General features: G+C 33.7%; 3 protein-coding genes across 4 annotated transcripts; 2 read left to right on the top strand and 1 right to left on the bottom strand.

Annotated features, from left to right (window-relative positions):
* Positions 1 to 1,020: 1,020 nt before the first annotated feature.
* On the top strand, positions 1,021 to 4,192 carry LOC112092820 (probable mediator of RNA polymerase II transcription subunit 26c). Its single transcript, XM_024169894.1, has 7 exons — positions 1,021 to 1,025; positions 1,143 to 1,215; positions 1,314 to 1,382; positions 1,456 to 1,538; positions 2,937 to 3,011; positions 3,139 to 3,453; positions 3,541 to 4,192. The coding sequence occupies exons 2-5, from the start codon at positions 1,156 to 1,158 to the stop codon at positions 2,974 to 2,976; spliced, it is 252 nt and encodes an 83-aa protein (XP_024025662.1). The 5' UTR covers positions 1,021 to 1,025; positions 1,143 to 1,155; the 3' UTR covers positions 2,977 to 3,011; positions 3,139 to 3,453; positions 3,541 to 4,192.
* Positions 4,002 to 7,131, top strand: LOC112092814 (N-terminal acetyltransferase A complex auxiliary subunit NAA15-like). 2 transcript variants are annotated; one of them, XM_024169883.1, is made up of 8 exons: positions 4,002 to 4,021; positions 4,448 to 4,564; positions 4,711 to 4,807; positions 5,305 to 5,410; positions 6,341 to 6,412; positions 6,511 to 6,626; positions 6,805 to 6,964; positions 7,099 to 7,131. In XM_024169883.1, the coding sequence occupies exons 3-7, from the start codon at positions 4,764 to 4,766 to the stop codon at positions 6,821 to 6,823; spliced, it is 357 nt and encodes a 118-aa protein (XP_024025651.1). In that variant the 5' UTR covers positions 4,002 to 4,021; positions 4,448 to 4,564; positions 4,711 to 4,763; the 3' UTR covers positions 6,824 to 6,964; positions 7,099 to 7,131. The 2 variants fall into 2 exon arrangements, with proteins under 2 accessions (XP_024025651.1, XP_024025657.1); XM_024169889.1 differs by lacking the exon at positions 4,002 to 4,021 and having other exon boundaries at positions 4,281 to 4,564.
* A 3,991-nt stretch (positions 7,132 to 11,122) lies between these two features.
* On the bottom strand, positions 11,123 to 17,266 carry LOC21388998 (probable mediator of RNA polymerase II transcription subunit 26c). The gene is made up of 9 exons (XM_024169842.1): positions 16,808 to 17,266; positions 13,416 to 13,523; positions 12,893 to 12,976; positions 12,726 to 12,794; positions 12,572 to 12,654; positions 12,273 to 12,319; positions 11,854 to 11,987; positions 11,485 to 11,578; positions 11,123 to 11,365 (listed from the first exon to the last, which is right to left on the bottom strand). Exons 1-9 carry the CDS (start codon positions 17,264 to 17,266, stop codon positions 11,244 to 11,246), a joined length of 1,200 nt encoding a protein of 399 aa, XP_024025610.1. The 3' UTR covers positions 11,123 to 11,243.
* Positions 17,267 to 18,615: the final 1,349 nt, after the last annotated feature.

The raw sequence follows: 18,615 nt of genomic DNA, 5'->3' as shown, positions 1-18,615 counted from the left end.
GAAGACATTATACAAAATTTATAATGAATTGTACAACAACCGTATGTAAATATACAAGATATATGATAAATTATACAATTTGTTATACAACTTATACATATTTACAATTATACAACTTTTATATACTAAATTGTACAAGACATATATTGAATTGTACGACGTATAAATATACAAAACTTATACTTAATTAGACATCTTTACATGTAAATATACACGATTTATACTAAATTATACAACTGTCATTTTAATTCGGTAAATAATAGGTGCCGTTTTAAAGATTTTGTCATAATCATAAGGACATTCAAAATTTGGGATATGTATATATTTTAATAAACTCAAAAAATAAAAAAACTCAAAAGTACAATAACATAATAAATGTTCATTTTATATTTGCTAGAAAGTACGTACTTGGTAAGATAAGGCATAAGAGGTTGTGGGGGGTTGGTGCATTCCGACCAGTAATACATATTTTTCCACGATAGATCTAGTCAAATTACATCAAACAAATATCTACTTTTTTTATACTTTTCCTTAGAACTCTCTCTCTCTCTCTCTCTCTCTCTCTAATGAAAAACAGAAAACTCAAGTTACGAATGGTGTAGTTGCTCTCTCTCTCTCTCTCTCTAATGAAAAACAAAAAACTCAAGTTACGAATGGTGTAGTTGCGGTCATTTGTCGAGCACAAATGTAAATGAGAACTAAACTTGGCCATATTTAATCTAACTTTTGCCTTATGCATGAGGCTTTTAATTCTAAAATGTTCAATACAAACTGCACACGAATTTCTCTCAGTTCACGAACCTAAACTGCATATGCCCGTAGTTTTTAGTTTATTAAATAAAAGAATAAAGTTGAAGTTTACAATTACGATAAAGTATAAACACACTTTAAAAGAAGTTAAAATTGAAAGACTCTACTCGGAAAATTTGTGCGCATGACCAACTTGAATGCAACCTCTTAAAAATGTTTAAATCAGCATTGGAAAACCTTTATATAAAAGAAAAGCTTAGGTAGCAGAAGTCAAGGTAAACCAATCACAATACCAAAAGTAAAAAATGTAAATTAATGTAGTCGCTTGTACATAACATTTTATATAAATATAAGCACGTGTATATGTCTGTGTATGCGTATATTTTGAGCAGGAAAAGTGTTTTCATGCTTGAAAAGAAGAAGAAGATTCTAGAAATCAAGGAGCAACTTGAAGATTCTAACCAGGTCCTACTTCTACTCCTTATTTTTATTCGTTTTTTCTTCTAATTTAATTAATTAATTCCTTTTCGTTTCGGATTTTACGTTTTGAATTTCTTTGGCAGTCTGAAGATACATTGGTGAAATTGCTTCAGAGTCTTACTGATATGGATATAACATTCCAAGCTCTCAAGGTAATTTCGTTTTATCGTCTTGTATTTTTTTTTTATTGTAAAAATTTTTCACATATGGAATTGTGATTTGTAGGAAACGGATATTGGGAGACATGTGAATCGGTTGAGGAAGCATTCGTCGAGCGAAGTCAAGCGATTGGTGAAGCAAGTTGTCAGGTTTTTGAATGATCTCAACTTGTTGATGTTGGGATATATGCCCATAAATCAAATAAGATGTAAATATTTTACTGATTATCAATGAAATGAGGAATTTTTCAATATTATTTTGCATACATGTGATGTTTTATAAATATCAAAATCCCTAGATTATTTTTGGTGTAACTTTAAACATTGTATATAATTGTTATATGTAGAGGATAATGTTTGAAATAAAATAATCTAAACTTGTCCGTAATTATAAATTAAAGTTGTGATCTTTAATTTAAAATTACTAATGCGGTTCATTACATTTTGAATGAAACAATCTTATCCTAGATTGTTAATAATGAGATTATTGGAATGAAAGCATTTTATGTAATATGATTACATAGGACTGGAACGCGATTAATTATGAATCTCTAATAAATTTTGTTATTAAATACAGTATTCAATGTTAATCAATGATGGTCATATATGTATTAATCTTAATTCTGAGTAATTAATAAACTCCTATTTATGATATTATGTTCTTTGACATATTGAGTAATGACACATGTGAATAGTGTCAAAGTCTTGGTATATTGGGAGCATAGTAAAATAAATAGCCGGGAATATTAATTTATAAGATGAAATCCATTCCTTTATAATGAAGTAGATGGACGGTTCCCATAAGTGTTGATTCGGGACTTGAATAATAAGAGCGCTTAATTTTATGATTGGATCATAAAATATATTATTCATTAGAGGATCAATGGTACTTATAGAGAAAGATATAATTAAAGAGGTTAATGAAAAATACCTAGCTTTAATTATGAACCGCTTATGGAGGATTAATTCGTATGTAGTGACTATATCAATGGACAACACAAATTCCGTGAACACAATTGTTTTATTATTTTGAGAGTGCAATTCCAAATTTATAGTGGAGTAATTTGGAATTAATAATTTTGACATATTAATTAAGGTGTTAATTAATTGTCAAAATTATTGGAGCTTAAAATTATAATGTCCATAGTTCATCTCAATGGCTCCATAAGATTAATGTGAACTGAATATATCATATTGAGTTATGATTATTAATATAGAATTGAGAATTCTAAATACACATATTAATTAATTAATATTAAAATTAATTTAAAATTGTTTTAAATTAATATGGATGAATTTAGAGAGATTTTTTTTCTTTCTCCACATTTCCTTCTTCTTCCCCGTTAATATATATATATATATATATAAATAAAAGGAAGGAAACGTGCACGTTTCCTAAAAAAAAAAAAAAAAAAAAAAGGAAAGGGAGGGGAAACGTGCTGTTGCATGTTTCCTCACCTGAGGAAATGGAGCAAATGTGCGGTTGCAACCATTCTTGGATTAAAGAGGGTTATTGATACGAGTACAACTTCTGACTTCATTGTACAGGGTGGTGCAGAAAGGGAACAAGGTCTACTTCAAATATTGATAGAGATGGATGGATTTAAAGTTTCTACGTCACAGGTATATTTGCAACCATTCTTGGATTAAAGAGGGTTATCTTATTACAACAACAACAAATCTTAATCCCAATTTAATTAAAAGAAAAAAAGAAAGACAGTTTGCTTGACTGTTTAACTTGGTTTGTTAGGTGCTGGTTATAGGTGCTACAAATAGACTGGATATTCTCGATCTTGCTTTATTGTGGAAGGGCCGTTTTGACAAGATTATAAGAGTTGGTTTGCCATCTAAGGATGGTAGATTGGCCATTTTAAAGGTATAGTGCTTAATTCTGTTTTTTTCTTATAGGACCTTACAATCTCAAGTTTGTATTTCTTTACAACAAAGAACCTTTTGAGCATGACATGTGCATGCTAGAAATAACCGAGGCAGAGAAGGAAGCACTTCTTCAGGAAGTTGCAGAGCTTACAGAGGATTTTACTGGTGCTGAACTGCAGAACGTATTGTAAGTGCATAATCCACAATGTCTATTTTGTTCTTTTACCAAGAAAGAAAGATGCTTATATTTTATTATTTCTCAATTTAATGACAGGAATGAAGGTGGAATTTTGGCTGCAAGAAAGGATTTAGATTACATTGGACGAGATGAGCTGCTAGAGGCTTTGTTTTGGGTCGATGCCTTCTAGGCACATATCTCCATATCTGTGCTAGATTATGCCTTTTCTTATTTTTATACTTTTTAGCCCAACTTGTGGCCTGATATCGTTATTCCTACTTTCTATCCAATTTTGCAGCAAAAAGGCACCTTTTAAACAGGTCAGGAAGATAGTACTGAAATCCCAGAGCAATTAAAACTGAGGTTGGCATACAGCGAAGCAGCTGTTGCTGTCCTTGCTTGCTATTTTCCAGATCCCTACCGTCCTTTTACCCAGTTCGTGGTGCTACTGCTACCTTTATTATTCCATTAAGTTCTATGCCTAGACACGTTGTAATTTGTCTCCCTTCGCGTCTTATGTAGACTGATGTAAAAATGATTCGTAGTCAGCCAAATATGTGTTATGCTGAAACTCCGGGTAAGGTCTTCTCCAGAAAATCAGATTATGTGAACTCTATAGTGCGTGCATGTGCTCGTAAGTTCCTAAGATATATTTTTAACATAATTATACTTAAGACAGCAGCTCAACTTATCTTCTTTGCTCACCAGGCAGTTGCTCAATTTTCTCTCATATTTTCATTCTTTTTGGTGGCCAAGAAATCTTGATGCTTTTAACTACATTCTTGCTTTCTTTTACTTGCAATTTCTTACTTCTAAGGTAGCATTTAATATATTGCTAACAAGTAACATCAGGATCTAAATTGAATATCAGTAGATTTCTGTAGCTCAGTTGTCAGTCTCTTTGTAATGGCCAAAGGGGAGGGCTCGGTTGCTCTCTTTTGCACTGATTCCTTTAGTGGTTTAGTTTTTCATTCACTGGCTTATGGTTATTGGTACTGTACAGGCTGGTCTATTTGCTTGAAGGCTTGGAACCCAAAGTGGTGCACAGGGATGTTAATTGAATTTCCTTCCGATCTCCCTCTCCCTTCCGCTCCTGGTGTTTAAAGCTCACTTGTTAAATGTAGGCTGTAGCTATATATCTTAATATCATATTTGTCAATTGTGACGTTATCAGTCTCTGTTGTAGTGCCTTCTCTTTAGTATATTTCTTTACTTAGTTATGTTATTTTTCTTGTGTTGTTTCAGCTAATGATGGCTGTGTATCAGGTTTTGTTGAGACAACAAGACAACAGCTCCGGACTCTAAAACCAAATCATCGTATGAATTGGACTGGCTTCGCTGTTGCCCACCATTTAAACTCAAAGTATAATTTGATCCTTTTTATCAACAAACTATTACTTAGCTTTTTTCTTATCCCCTATTACTTAGCGCTTTCCTTTTTTCCCTATTACTTAGCGCTTTCCTTTTTCCTCTATTACTTAGCTTTCATTATCATTCCCTCTGAATGAGTTATTCTAATACAGTACTAGTACTAAACAATCATGAATCATATTGAATTTTAGATTGTCAAACCTTTTTTAATTAAATTATCCAATAAGTCGAAGTTTGTGCTTTGACCGTCGTCTGAAATTTGGAGAATACATTTATGGTTCTATTCTCTTACTTGTGGCAATATAGGCGTCCTATTAGTTGTTCAAAAAATTAAAAGTGTCTCCTTTTCGTTAGTTTTTGTTCTTTTAACCTTTTTAATTCCTCAAGTTTTTTAGCATGTAACCATATTTTTGTTGGCCTTATCTTTTATGCGATTAATTTGACGTTTATGTTGCCTACGCTAAAACATTTTTTATTTTTTCTTCTAAGCGCTTTGAAAGCAGTTGAAATTCTTGAAGCGTATGAAGGAATGCTGGAAGATGATTTTCCTCCTGATAATGAACGTTGTGAACATGGGGAAATGCTCCTGTATAAGGTATTGTAACTGGAACCTTCTGTATATGGTTGTTTCTGTTAGATAACAATTGAAACTTTGAGGAGAACCAGTTGGTCATAGTGGTGAAATTTTAAGTCGTATTATAATTATTAATTGTTGTAGGTTCTGTTGTCCTTACTAGAATAAGAGGTAAAGATTGATTGGTAGCATACTCGATCAAACGTGTAATTTTCTCGCCCACTGCAGATCCTATACTACCCCCCATAAACTGAAAATCCATAACCCCAATTGCTACGGGAATGCCGTTTAGTTTACCTGTACCTGTTTGAACAGCCTCCGTTAATCCCGTCTTTCTTTGATAAGAATCAATACGATCTTTATAAGGTTCCTCCTCCGAATTAAATTCAATAGGATCCAGAGAGATCATGTCTTCATCCATAGGATCCCAAGTACCTGGATCAATCATATGGACTTATCTAGATTGGAGTCTTATTTCTATTTATCTTTTGTAGGTATTCCCCACTCTTTACTTGTGGTAGTTGATTTTATTGTTTTTTTGGTTTCTTTTTCTTTTTCTTTTTCTTTTATAAAATGCTTGCTAATGTCTATGTTTTCTGGTTGTGTTTGATTCTATGACCTAAGAGAGTCAACTTTAAAGCGAGCACTTTATATATGTTTGCTTGATCTAGAGACAACTAAAAAATAATATCATTTTTTTTTTCAACTTTAAAGCGAGCACTTTATATATGTTTGCTTGACCTTGAGACAACTCAAAATTAATATCAATTTTTGTTTCTGGTTTTGCATAACTCCTCTAGCCTTGTGTGTGTGTGTGTGTGTGTGTGTGTGTCTGTACTTTATGGATAAATAAATGGTTATATTCTTTTTTACTAGTGGATGCAAAAAATTGGTTATTCTTCTGGCTCCTCTTATGATTCTAATAGTTGGACGTGTCATCTGTTTATCCAGATTTCATTGTTAGAAGAATCTGGTTCTCTTGAGAGAGCTCTTGATGAATTGCACAAGAAAGAGTTGAAAATAGTAAGCTTCTGCTACATATTTTCTTTTAATTATGTTGAGTTTGAGCATGATGATCTTTATTCTTCAGTACTTATCATCTCATTTTCATGTGTTTCAAGGTTGATAAATTAGCTTATAAAGAACAAGAGGTTTCTCTTTTGGTAAAGCTTGGTCGCTTTGAAGAAGGTGCTACTTTGTACAAGGCATTACTTGCCATGAATCCTGACAATTACAGGTGATTTAAGATGCTTTTTTGTTGAAATTTATGGCTATTTTTGAAGTTGCTGAATATTGCTGTCAATTTTTTTCTGCAATCATCGGCATGATGCATATAATATTATGACTGATTGCATGTGGCACATGCCCAGGTTTTGCATAAGGTAAGCTAATATGTTTGGACCGTGAACTTTCAGATACTATGAAGGCTTTTAAAAATGCGTCGGGCTCTATTCAGAAAACGGTCAGTATTCATCGGATCATATTGAGCAGTTAGATAAATTGTACAAATGGCCTAGGCAGCAATACAGTTGGTCATCTGCTGTCAAGCTAAACTATCACCTTCGTCAGATTCAGGTATTTGCCATCTCCATTTTTTATTTTTTTTTATTTTTTTGGATGGTTTGGATTTTTTTTTTCTCATTTCTTCACCCTTCGCCAGATTCAGGTATCTGCCCTCTCCATTTTATATATATTTTTTCATTTTTTAGATGCTTTGGACGCTTTGGACTTCTTCTTTTTCTTTTCGTCTGCTGGAGTTATTTTTGGTGCTCAGAATTTTAGTTTACAAAGGAAAGATAGGAATTTGGTTTCTTTTTCTTCTTCTTCTCCGCCCTGTTATTCCCTTTGGACTTTCGTCAGCACTCTGTTAAATTCGGCCTTAGGGAAGTCGTGTTCTTCTCATTTCTTCACCCTTCGTCAGATTCAGGTATCTGTCCTCTCATTTTTATATATATTTTTTTTCATTTTTTAGACGCTTTGGACGCTTTGGACTTCTTCTTCTTCTCTTCTTTTGGAGTTGTTTTTTTTGGTGCTCGGAATTTTAGTTTACAAAGGAAAGATAAGAATTTGGTTTCTTCTTCTTCTTCTTTTCTGCCCTATTATTCTCTCTGGGGTCTCGTCAGCTCTCTGTCAACTTCAGCTTTGGGGAAGTCGTGTTATTTTCATTTCTTCACCCTTCGTCAGATTCAGGTATCTGCCCTCTCCATTTTATATATTTTTTTTTTCATTTTTTGGATGCTTTGGTCACTTTGGATGCATGCTGTTTGGAACGCTTAGATCTGTCAGACGTGCAGTTTCCTGAAATCTCAAAAGGTATGTTTTAGATCTTTAGTATTTATGTTATATAGCATCATGAACATGTTCTTGTTTGGTTTTAACGTTGATTAAAATTTTTTAAATTCTGCTGCGCACTCGATGCCATTAATTTTCCAACAATTGGTATTAGAGCCATGGTTATTTGTTCATGATTATGCTATGTACATAGATTTGTGATCTAAAAATATCTCTTTTATGCTTGAATTGATATTTTAGAGAGATGGCACTCTAGGGTTTCTATATTATGTTGTTATCATGAATATATGGTGAATGGTTATTAAATAATTATTATTGATTATTATTTATAAATTATCAATGATTATTTATTATTTAATTTTTACCGGTTATGGTTCCTTAGAGTTTAGAATGGTTGTATAAGAATTTGTTAATTACAATGTAATTAGATAAACGGCCTATCATCGCCGTTAGGGTTTATTTTATTTTCTTTATTAGAAATTTTGTAAACCGAAAAACGGTATAGGAATTTTTATGTAAAAATTCTTGGAGGAGATTTATCAAGAATTTTGAAGATGGATTTTGAAGATGATGGATATGCATGTATCTAATTTTCCTTGGCTTATAAAATTATTTTGTGTTTTTTGAATAAATTGAAAAACTGTTTTGATTTCTGAAAATCTGGGTTACTGTCGCACAGGCACCGGTCGACCGGTTAGTGTAAGGCGGTCGACCGGTTGAGTATAACTGCTCTGTCACCGGTCAATCGGACCTAACGTAACAGTATACGAACAAAAACTAACGAAAAGGAGACACTTTTAATTTTTTGAACAACTAATAGGACACCTATATTGCCACAAGTAAAAGAATAGAACCATAAATGTATTCTCCAAATTTCAGACGACGGTCAAAGCACAAACTTCATCTTATTGGATACTTTAATTAAAAAAGGTTTGACAATCTAAAATTCAATATGATTCATGATTGTTTAGTACTAGTACTGTATTAGAATAACTCATTCAGAGGGAATGATAATGAAAGCTAAGTAATAGAGGAAAAAGAAAAGCGCTAAGTAATAGGGGATAAGAAAAAAGCTAAGTAATAGTTTGATGATAAAAAGGATCAAATTATACTTTGAGTTTAAATGGTGAGCAACAGGGAAGCCAATCCAAGCAAAGCCAATCCAATTCATACGATGATTTGGTTTTAGACTCCGGAGCTGTTGTCTTGTTGTCTCAACAAAACCTGTCAAATAACTCATTTGAGCCTACAACAGGATGGATACACAGCCATCATTAGCTGAAACAACACAAGGAAAATAACATAACTAAGTAAAGAAATATACTAAAGAGAAGGCACTACAACAGAGACTGATAACGTCACAATTGACAAATATGATATTAAGATATATTGCTACAGCCTACATTTAACAAGTGAGCTTTAAACACCAGGAGCGGAAGGGAGAGGGAGATCGGAAGGAATTGAACCGCCATGGAAGTCCTTGAGCTTTAAACACCAGGAGCTGAAGGGAGAGGGAGATCGGAAGGAAATTCAATTAACATCCCTGTGCACCACTTTGGGTTCCAAGCCTTCATGCAAATAGCCCAGCCTGTACAGTATATCAGCATAGTGCTTCTCCACAGATAGAAATTTCTTCAAAGCCCGTCCAAGATCACCTTGGCGGAAGTAACTTTCACCAGATGCTAGCTCATACCTTCAGTAGAATATACAGAAATACTTAAAAGCAGGCTAACAAAACACCAGCATTGACAAATAAATAATTCCAGCAGGTAAGAAGAGACACACCACATGCACTGCATGTCGTGAAGGTTGTTGTGCTGATCTCCATCTTTGGTGAACAACACTGCAGTTTTTTCACCTAGAGCAACCTGCAAAATCAAATAGTTTTTTAGAAATCAATTTATCTCCTAAAGGACAGAAAAGAGAGATAGTGAAACACAATGTGACACATATGACACGTTTAGAAGCCAAAAGGAAAAAAAAAAAAAGAAAAAAAAACCCCCACAACAACAACAAGATCAATGATGAAAAAAGACGGCTTCAGTACCTGATCAGCCTGAAGCATACGCTTAACACATTCATTGTTTATGTATCGATCTGCAAGATCCATACATCTAGCTTCATCTGCTAATGCAGCAGCAGCAGCCAAATCACCAGCGTGCTTCAAAATCCGGCTCTGTGAACATTTCAAAAAAGAAGCTACAGATAAGTACACTAACGTTGGGGGTTATGAAATCACCAGCGTTGGGGGTTATGAAGCCGAAGCCCCTCTGGCGCCACTTCCACCACCGCGGGAGCCTCCTCTCCCGCCTCCTCCGCTGGAGCCGCCTCCGCCGCCGCGGGATCTTGAACGGGAGCCTCGTCAGGGCCGGTGACGTCGACGGCCTTGGTGCGGCCGCTGGGATCTGACTCGATCAAACTCGACGGTCTCGCCGTCGGCGAGGCTGCGAAAGCCGTCGGTTCGGATCGAGGACTGGTGAACGAAGAGGTCGTCGCCGCCTTGGGGGTGAAGCCCTTCGGTGGTTTACTCTCTCTCCCATCTTTCTTTCTCTCTCTTCTTCTTCTGCCTGTTCTTTTGAAGTTTAACTTGAATATAATTCTTGAGTTGAATTTGAGTTATAATTTGAATTAAAATTATAACTTGAATTTGTGTTTAATTATGTATATTTAAATTATAATTTGAGATAAAAATCTTTTTTAGTTTATATTTGAATGAGTTAAAACTTAAATTTATATTTAGATAGTATTTTAATAAAAACTCAATACTGATGGAAAATTTTAATAGGGTATATGGGTGGAATTTTATTAATCTTTTCATTGTCAACGCATAGAAAAAAAAATCATCTCAATCAGAATTAAAACGAAAAAGTTATAACATTTTTAAAAATAAAAAAAACACTGTTTATTAATTTGAGTTCGAATTTCTAAACTCGAGTTGAAGAGAAAACTTAAACTCGAGTTTTAATCTCAAACTCGAGTTCAAACTCAAGTTTAAACTTAAAAAAAAATAAACTCGAATAAAATTGTAATTCGAGTTACTTTTTTTAAGTTTTTCACTCAAAAAAACAAACTCTTACGTAACCCTAAAATCCGAATCCCAAATGCGAAATTCTTTCCATTTCCTAAATTACCCCCAAAGGTACCGAAAGACACATATGCCCTCATATTTCCAATTCATTAGTCCACATATGTACATGTTGAAGTAGAATTGAGCAAATTTCGTATTTCCTTCTTAAAAAAAAAAAACTAAAAACAAAAAAAGGGGGGCAAAAACAGGAGTCCCTTTTTTTTGGCTAAAAAAAATGTCAACTAGAAAAGGATTTAACGGGTTTAAGTTTTTTCGGGGACGTTTAATTAGAGGATTCAAATTATGATTTGAATCATAATTCATGATTCGTTACAGTATTTCTTCTCACAAAAAATTCACGTAAATAAAAAATTATTCTAATCACATGATTCTAATTCATAAACCAAACGTCCTTTTCCAAATACCCTTTTACAGAGACCCAAAAAAGCCTTCTTTTCTGCTCCAAATTTTGAAGGAAATAATCAGAATCACCATTCACCAGTGTCTTCCCAGAGAACCATCTCCTCCACCCTTATTCTTAGGGAAGAAAGCATTTTTTGCCTTTGGTTTTGGGATCTCATGGATGTCCATCACTTGGATAGTTATTTGCTTTTTAGCTTCAATAACAAAGCACAAAGCAAAAAAAATACCAACAATCAGTACAAGTCCAAACGTAACATAGCTTAAATAACAAGAAATTAGTGTAAACTGGAAAAGACCAAAGAAAATGGCGAACCATTTTCAGCTTCTTTGTAATTTTCTTGAAGTCGTTTTCTTGCCGAAGCCAGCTTTTCCGCGTCAAAGCTGCCCTCCCTTTGTTCCCTCTGTCTCTGCAAAAGTGTCAACAAAGTTAACTCAGAATATTATCAAAGTGGATCATTTACTGCCACTTTTCACTTAAAAGAACTTCACATTGTGCAGCATCTGAGGGGGGACTTACACCTCTACTCAACTAGGCTAAGGTTTCAAGTAATTGGGCACAGTTGAGTTGGGTTTCTTTCTTTATGTTTTTGGAAGCTATATAAGCCTCAAATTTTTATATTTTCTTCCTCCAATTTTCAGCATCCAACCATAGAGTTAGGGGACTCTAATTTGGAATCCATACATTTTGGGGAGTTGAGTGAGCGGACTGTGGGACTGATGGAGTCGTTGGTTTCGGCAGAGCTTCTCTCCGAGAAGGAACTGCTTTGGGCTTCCGCTCTGGTTCTGAATTGTTCTTGTCTGACCCGGAACTCCCATCTGTATTGGCAACAAGAATAATTTCAAAAATTCAAACAAAGAAAGAAGCCCAGATTGGTCAAATTGCAAAACAAGTAAAAGTGTCAGAGAAAGAAAGGAAACTGATTCTATGTACTCATTGTGTGGATTTGGAGAGTATGCAAAATCAGGAACCTGAGAAGAAAACCAAGCACATAGAATATTTAGCATGCTAATTGTAGAAAAGAACTCAGATTTTCTCAAACATTGTGCCAGAGAAAAAAAAGAATACAATTCAGCTAAGAATTTTGATTTTTTTTTTCCAACCTGGTGATGACCATTTTGGGGAACTTTCTGTTGGGGTGAATCTCCATCTGCAACAAATCAGTATACCAAATTAGAACTTATACAAAAATCTCATATCAAGGCCAGAAACTCTCAATCTTTCAACTTTTTTCCCCCAAAGGAGAAACTTAAATAGGAAGAATTTTTTGAATGGTACCCATGAGAGAATTTGATGCATGTTCTCCATTACCTGAGAAACAAACAACTCTTTAATCAGTTCGTTATCAGAAACAACTAAAGAGAAACTTTCATCTTTCAACAAGTTGAGATCATTCAAAAACCTGACAACTTGCTTCACCAATCGCTTGACTTCGCTCGACGAATGCTTCCTCAACCGATTCACATGTCTCCCAATATCTGTTTCCTACAAATCACAATTCCATATGTGAAAAAATTTTACAACAAAAAAAAATACAAGACGATAAACGAAATTACCTTGAGAGCTTGGAATGTTATATCCATATCAACAAGACTCTGAAGCAATTCCACCAATGTATCTTCAGACTGCCAAAGAAATTCAAAACGTAAAATCTGAAACGAAAAGGAATTAATTAATTAAATCAGAAGAGAAAAAGAATAAAAATAAGGAGTAGAAGTAGGACCTGGTCAGAATCTTCAAGTTGCTCCTTGATTTCTAGAATCTTCTTCTGCTCATCGTCGAACAAGCCTCCGTACGGATCTAGCCCCTCACCGTCGTTATTGTTGTTTTACTTTATTTTGAATTTTAATGTACACTTCTCATTTTAGATTTATTTTATTTTATTTTTGTCCATTTAGTTTAGTTTTAGTAATTTTTATTTTAGTTTCCCTTCTAAAATAATTAATTTCTTCATTTATGTAACGAATTTGGTGACAGATGGGCTTAATTGCAAACTTTTGAGCTAAAATAGGGTCAAAATGTAAAGAAATAAATCAGAAACTAAAAATAGAATTCGGACCAAACAAAGCCCAATCTGGAGAGTAGAAAAAGATGCGGAATTCGCTTCCGTAGCCGTCAGATCCGCACCACCAACAGACCAGATGCATGTGTGTGATTCACTCTCCTCTCCGTGAGTTTCAGGCAGTTAAATTACTGCTCTAGCCATTCTCCCACGCCACGTGGCAAGCTTGTCTCCCACTATCTACTTGCTCCCAATCCGGCGCTGCCACTTGTCTAGGTTTCTTCTCTCCTTTGTGCATGTAATTAAAAGCAATTTCGGCTTGGTGATAGGCAACTCTTCCAGCAACAAGCAGCTACAGAGAACAAGAGGGGAATAGAGAAATGAAGAAAAAGAAAAAAAATTATTTTTAGAGTTGTAGGATTTTACTTTTAGGAGTTATTTTTAGTTTTAGATTTATGTAATTTTATTTTGTAAACACCATTGAAGAGGGCATTTTGGAGCTTCAAAAAGGAGGAAAATAAAGATTTAGGGAAGAAGTTTTAGAGTTTGTGACACCTCCATTTGGTGATTTTTTTTCCATCTTTATTCTCATTATTTTTGTAATCTCTAAAAATGCTTGATTATTGGTGTTGTTTATTTTTATTTGTGATTATGGTTTGATTTTCCTTGTTCTAGGGTTTCAATATTGCATGGTTTGTGTTGCTTTGATTTTTCATTTATTCAAATTAATTGTGTTATCTAAATGATGTTGGATAATTACTCTATGTGGTTTAATGTTTCTAGTTGATTGATCACCAATTAGTTGATTAGGAAGCCGTAGATTGCTATCGGAAGGTGGATTTACGTGCTAGGCCAATCATAGAGTGACGTAATTTTAGCGGGATAGGGAATATACCCACTAAGATTATGTAGCCATTAACGAAATTCAAGAACCTTATGAATCCTAATTAATTGGTAATCATAGGAATATAGTTTACTAATTGACGAAGGATATTTTCGATTGACTACCGGGAGGGGCTTTTGGAGAGTTTAGCAAATTTTGACTTTTATTCTACTAGACAACCCAATTGAGATAATTAATGGATGCTCAGTAACATAATTAGGTGAAATTGAATCCCTAGAGCATTTTATTAGTTTTCTTTAGTTATTTTATTAAATTTTCTTCATTTTAGATTTAGTTATTTTTTCTGTCTTGGTAATCAGTTGTTCAAATAATTTTAGAGCTAATTCAATTTCAATATTTAACACAAATTAGGCACAATCTCCGTGGGAATGATATATGTACTCCGGTACACTTTATTACTTGTACGATCTGTGCACTTGTGAAATTGCGCAACATTTATCCTATCTCTAGCACCTATTTCCCACAAGAACAATAATAAAAGTTTTCATCTTTACTTATGAAACTCTCATAAAGAGACATAATAATAGATTACTTTAAAACTCTCATATAGAGAGACTAATAATGAAAAACTTAATAAAATAACTTCTGAAACATAAATTACTTTTAATTTTCAGAAAAGAGACTTTCGATAAATTACCTAGAAAAATCCATAATACAAGAAAAAAACCTCATAACCCTAAGAAGGAAAGAATAGTTTGCATAATAGAGTATGGGCAATTAATCCCATATTTATTTTTTTGGAAAAGAAACAAGGAAACCTTTATTAGAGACAACTAAAAAGAACTACAAAGAGGAAGAGGTTTCTGCATTTTTTCAGTTGACTGGTTTTGTTCTCGAATCTGATTCTCCGTTGAGACTTGAGAGTTTTGACTGGAACTCTTGGTATATAATTGTCTTAATTCCAAATTTTAACATATGTGTTTATTCTTGTTTTGATCACTTGTTACCTGTTATGTTGTAGTTTTATTATTTTGGACAACATTTTTTTAGATAATTTTTCTTAGAACTCTACGAACTTATTATGACCTTGACATTAAAGGTATGTAGGTTTAAAATTAGCTACTGTTAGGCTAAGCCTGCAACTATTTTGGTACATTTGTTTCGTTAGAATGTAACGTGTCTGATTCTGAATTGTCTTTAACTTGGACAATTAGTGTCTGATTCCTACTTTCTTTTGGTCCCTAACAGTTGGTTTAGTACATTTTTTGCGGAACTTGCCTGTTAGGTTACACTTGTTCCTGCTCAGCACATAATTAGCTAGAATTCACTCTAGCATATATATATTTGTATGTCACTCTAGCATATATACAAACATACATGCATGCATATGTATGTATATACATTTATGTATTTATGTGTGCATGCATATGTATTAGAATGAAAATTCAGACGACTATAAGAAAGTAAAAGAATAAATAAACAAAGATGGTCAGAAATGGCAAAGATGCTTACAAGAAAAATTGGGCACACAAATAGTGTAGGGTCCTATTGGTATATTTTTTGCGCTTATTAAGCATGTCATGTGGTATACACTTTTATCTCTCAATATTGGTTCAAAGAAAGCAACTACCATAATCCCTTTTACTTGATTAACTCACAGTCTTGGTCATGTGGAGAGAATTCCATTCGTCCAGTTTTTGTCATTTGGTACACATTTGATTTTTGTGTGTTTTAAAATTCTTATTAACTATTGCAAAATGAAAGTAAGCGTGCATTTAAAAGAGGAATTTATGTCATGGTTTGAATAATGATTCGTGACTCGTTACAGTATTTTCTCTCACAAAAAATACACGTAAAACGAAAATAATTCTAAATCATAATGATGTATCCATGAACCAAACGTCTTGAGTATATGCAAAGTAAATGGCAGACACTTATTAGCCATGAATGTGGTACCTAAAACTCTAGCTTCATGACAAAGAAAATTTATGGGAAGATATTTAATGTCCAGCCAAAGTCATACTCAATATCATTACATGTACTACTTTAAGAAAAAGAAAAAGCTAACAAGAAGACATTGCGTGATCAGCACAACTATCAGGCTTTTAAGCCAATGTGCATCATGTTAAATCTCAATGTACTTTATATTTGTAAATCCATAACAGATTCCCAACTTAATAAGGAGAATTTATACAACTGTTCCTAAGTTGTGGAGCTGAATTATTGTAACGATGAAAAGACAACTCATGAATTTGTAATAAATCAATGAGGGGGCGCTTTTAGAAGAAATACAGTGAGTTTGAGAGGTGTGTGATTTTGCTTATAATCTTCTTGTTAATCATAATTAATTTTTGTAGCAGCTAAAAGAAAGTATAGCACTCATATTTAAGATGAAAAACTATGACCCTTGCGTGTTTCTATTTATTTTTTTCCCTTTTCTTCAGTCAAAATCTTGATAACATAGAATTACAAAATCTAATTCTTAACATATTTTACCTCATATTCACAATGGCAGCTACAATATGCTGGAAAAGACAATTTCAGTCTTTCAGCTAACAAGTTACACAAGTTAGGATCTTGATCTTCAAGATAAAGCAGTCTAAATTCTAAACTGATGCCCCCAAAAAACAAAAAACACAAAAAAAATGCAATCCACTTCATGTTGAATCCTTTGGACGTTTTACAGTATGAAAGGAATTGGCTGACATGAAATTTAGGTTAAAATATAGAAAATAAAAAGAACTACAGCCTTGGTAGAGAATCCTCTGGTACTTTGTGTTGGAGTTAAAAACAGAGTCATGATCAGAGTGTGGTAGGCTTCTCCTGTGACTAAAACAAGAGTCATGGAGAAGAAAGGTCAGCGGCGGAGTGCGAGAAATGGCCACCGGAGGAATCTCTATGGTGTCGACACGAGGAGGCGGGTGCTGCCACTGAGGGAGAGGACCAGCCAGGAGAAGAGTCTGCAGGAGTGGCCCTGCTTCCATCACTGCCTGCAGCAGCTTCCCTTTCTCCGGCAACGCCTTTCCCGCCACCAGCTTCTCCGCGCCCGGTGGCAGGTCCGAGTCCCTACTGTCTTTCTCAGACTCAATTAGGATGCTACCATTTCCATGCTCAGTGTCAAAACAATTAGGAAAATGTTGGTCAACAAAGTGGCTCTCTTTTGCTTGCTGGTCCTCAGTTTCTTCCTGCTTCTGTTGTCCTTGCTCACAATTTTGTTGCAGTTGTTGCTGGAGAACAAGAATGTCCAGCATTATGCTTTCAAAAAATTAATTAAATCATAACATGTCCCTTCTGCCTTTTCGATTAATTAATTAGAAACAAAAAAATTTGAAAATTTTACAAAAATATTTTAAGAACTTTTTTTTAATTCATATTTTAAATGTAAAATTTTGAGGTTTTTTTTTAATTTTTAAATATTTTCAAATACATTTAGAATTTTTTTAATACTCAAAATTATTACTTTTAAGATATTCTTAAAATTTCAATATAACAGAAAGTCACAGATTGATTTCATCCTCAGACCTAAGTTGTTGTATACATCTAATTTGAAGCCTAGGGAGCCCACAGTTTCAATTACGGTTTTAGAGTTTGCATGTTTTTTTTGACATTAATCACGAGCACACACACCTTGTGGAATGAAGGAACTGAACAACGTGCATGCTTTTGTAACGTTGAATATGTCTTACGAGATTTTGGGTTGTCATTTCATATTATAAGCCAAAATTTTAAGATAATTATTTCAATCGAATCTGCTATATATCTTGATTGATCCTTTAGCTAAGATGCTAATACCTTAACTCATTTTTTATTTTGTTCTTTTCTTGGAATTGTGTAGATATATATTTTATATAATGTGAAATTCTGATCCATGCTTTATCTTAACATATATGTATATATAGTTAGAAGAACATTTTTGTAAAATATATAGCTTATCATGTCACAAAATCAAAAGTCATTGTTTAGTTTATATGTATGTATCTCTATATATATAGGATTCAATGGCAAGATCCAAATTCTAGAGCCACTACCTTGGTCAGAGTCGAAAGAAAAGTCTAGTTTTAGAAATGATTAAAATCATCTTATTTATGTAAAGCACTTCTTTTTTTCCTCTCTTTAGATATATGCTTTTGACTGTTGAAAGAGAACAAAAATGATGGATTATGTGTAAAGATTGTACATGGTCATTAATTAATAAAACATAACCTATACAAGTGCCATGATAACTTTTTTCATTTATCTCACATGAACTTGGCTTCTAGTTCTGTAAAGAATTCAATATAGACTATAAAGGGGAAAAAAAGGAGAGAGGGAATATTAGAATTATATGGGAATGGGACAAAGAGGACGCATGTGTGGGCAGTCGGCACAACTAAAACGTATTTCTCGAACTATATAGGACAAATTGTCAGAGAAAGAGGCGCGTAGAACACAGCCTTTTTTTCTTCAAACTATAAGCAGGATTGGACACAAAGAAGATGATGGTAGGGTCATTGAGGACCCTCTTTTTAGGTACAAATTTTGTGTTCTTTTTTTTTTTATCATTTGGGATTGGCAAAAAGGAAAGCACATTACTGTCTTGACCTACATTTCAGATCAATTG

This window comes from Morus notabilis, unplaced genomic scaffold (genome assembly GCF_000414095.1).
Source record: "Morus notabilis unplaced genomic scaffold, ASM41409v2 Scaffold1449, whole genome shotgun sequence".
NCBI classification, from domain to species: domain Eukaryota; kingdom Viridiplantae; phylum Streptophyta; class Magnoliopsida; order Rosales; family Moraceae; genus Morus; species Morus notabilis.
Note: the sequence above shows the minus strand (reverse complement) of the source record. Positions and strands in the feature narration are given on the sequence as shown.

What these genes read in the sequence shown, in the direction of transcription:
- LOC21388998 (XM_024169842.1), bottom strand. Translation starts at nt 17,266, where the DNA reads ATGCTGGACATTCTTGTTCTCCAGCAACAACTGCAACAAAATTGTGAG. An exon ending in CACACTCTGATCATGACTCT is followed by an intron (nt 13,524 to 16,807) that starts GTTTTTAACTCC and finishes TGTTCTCTGTAG; the next exon opens with CTGCTTGTTGCTGGAAGAGT. An exon ending in TTACAAAGAAGCTGAAAATG is followed by an intron (nt 11,366 to 11,484) that starts GTTCGCCATTTT and finishes TTGTTATTGAAG; the next exon opens with CTAAAAAGCAAATAACTATC.
- LOC112092814 (XM_024169883.1), top strand. Translation starts at nt 4,764, where the DNA reads ATGAATTGGACTGGCTTCGCTGTTGCCCACCATTTAAACTCAAA. An exon ending in GCCCACCATTTAAACTCAAA is followed by an intron (nt 4,808 to 5,304) that starts GTATAATTTGAT and finishes TTTTCTTCTAAG; the next exon opens with CGCTTTGAAAGCAGTTGAAA. An exon ending in ACAAGAAAGAGTTGAAAATA is followed by an intron (nt 6,413 to 6,510) that starts GTAAGCTTCTGC and finishes ATGTGTTTCAAG; the next exon opens with GTTGATAAATTAGCTTATAA.
- LOC112092820 (XM_024169894.1), top strand. Translation starts at nt 1,156, where the DNA reads ATGCTTGAAAAGAAGAAGAAGATTCTAGAAATCAAGGAGCAACTTGAA. An exon ending in AACTTGAAGATTCTAACCAG is followed by an intron (nt 1,216 to 1,313) that starts GTCCTACTTCTA and finishes TTTCTTTGGCAG; the next exon opens with TCTGAAGATACATTGGTGAA. An exon ending in TAACATTCCAAGCTCTCAAG is followed by an intron (nt 1,383 to 1,455) that starts GTAATTTCGTTT and finishes TGTGATTTGTAG; the next exon opens with GAAACGGATATTGGGAGACA.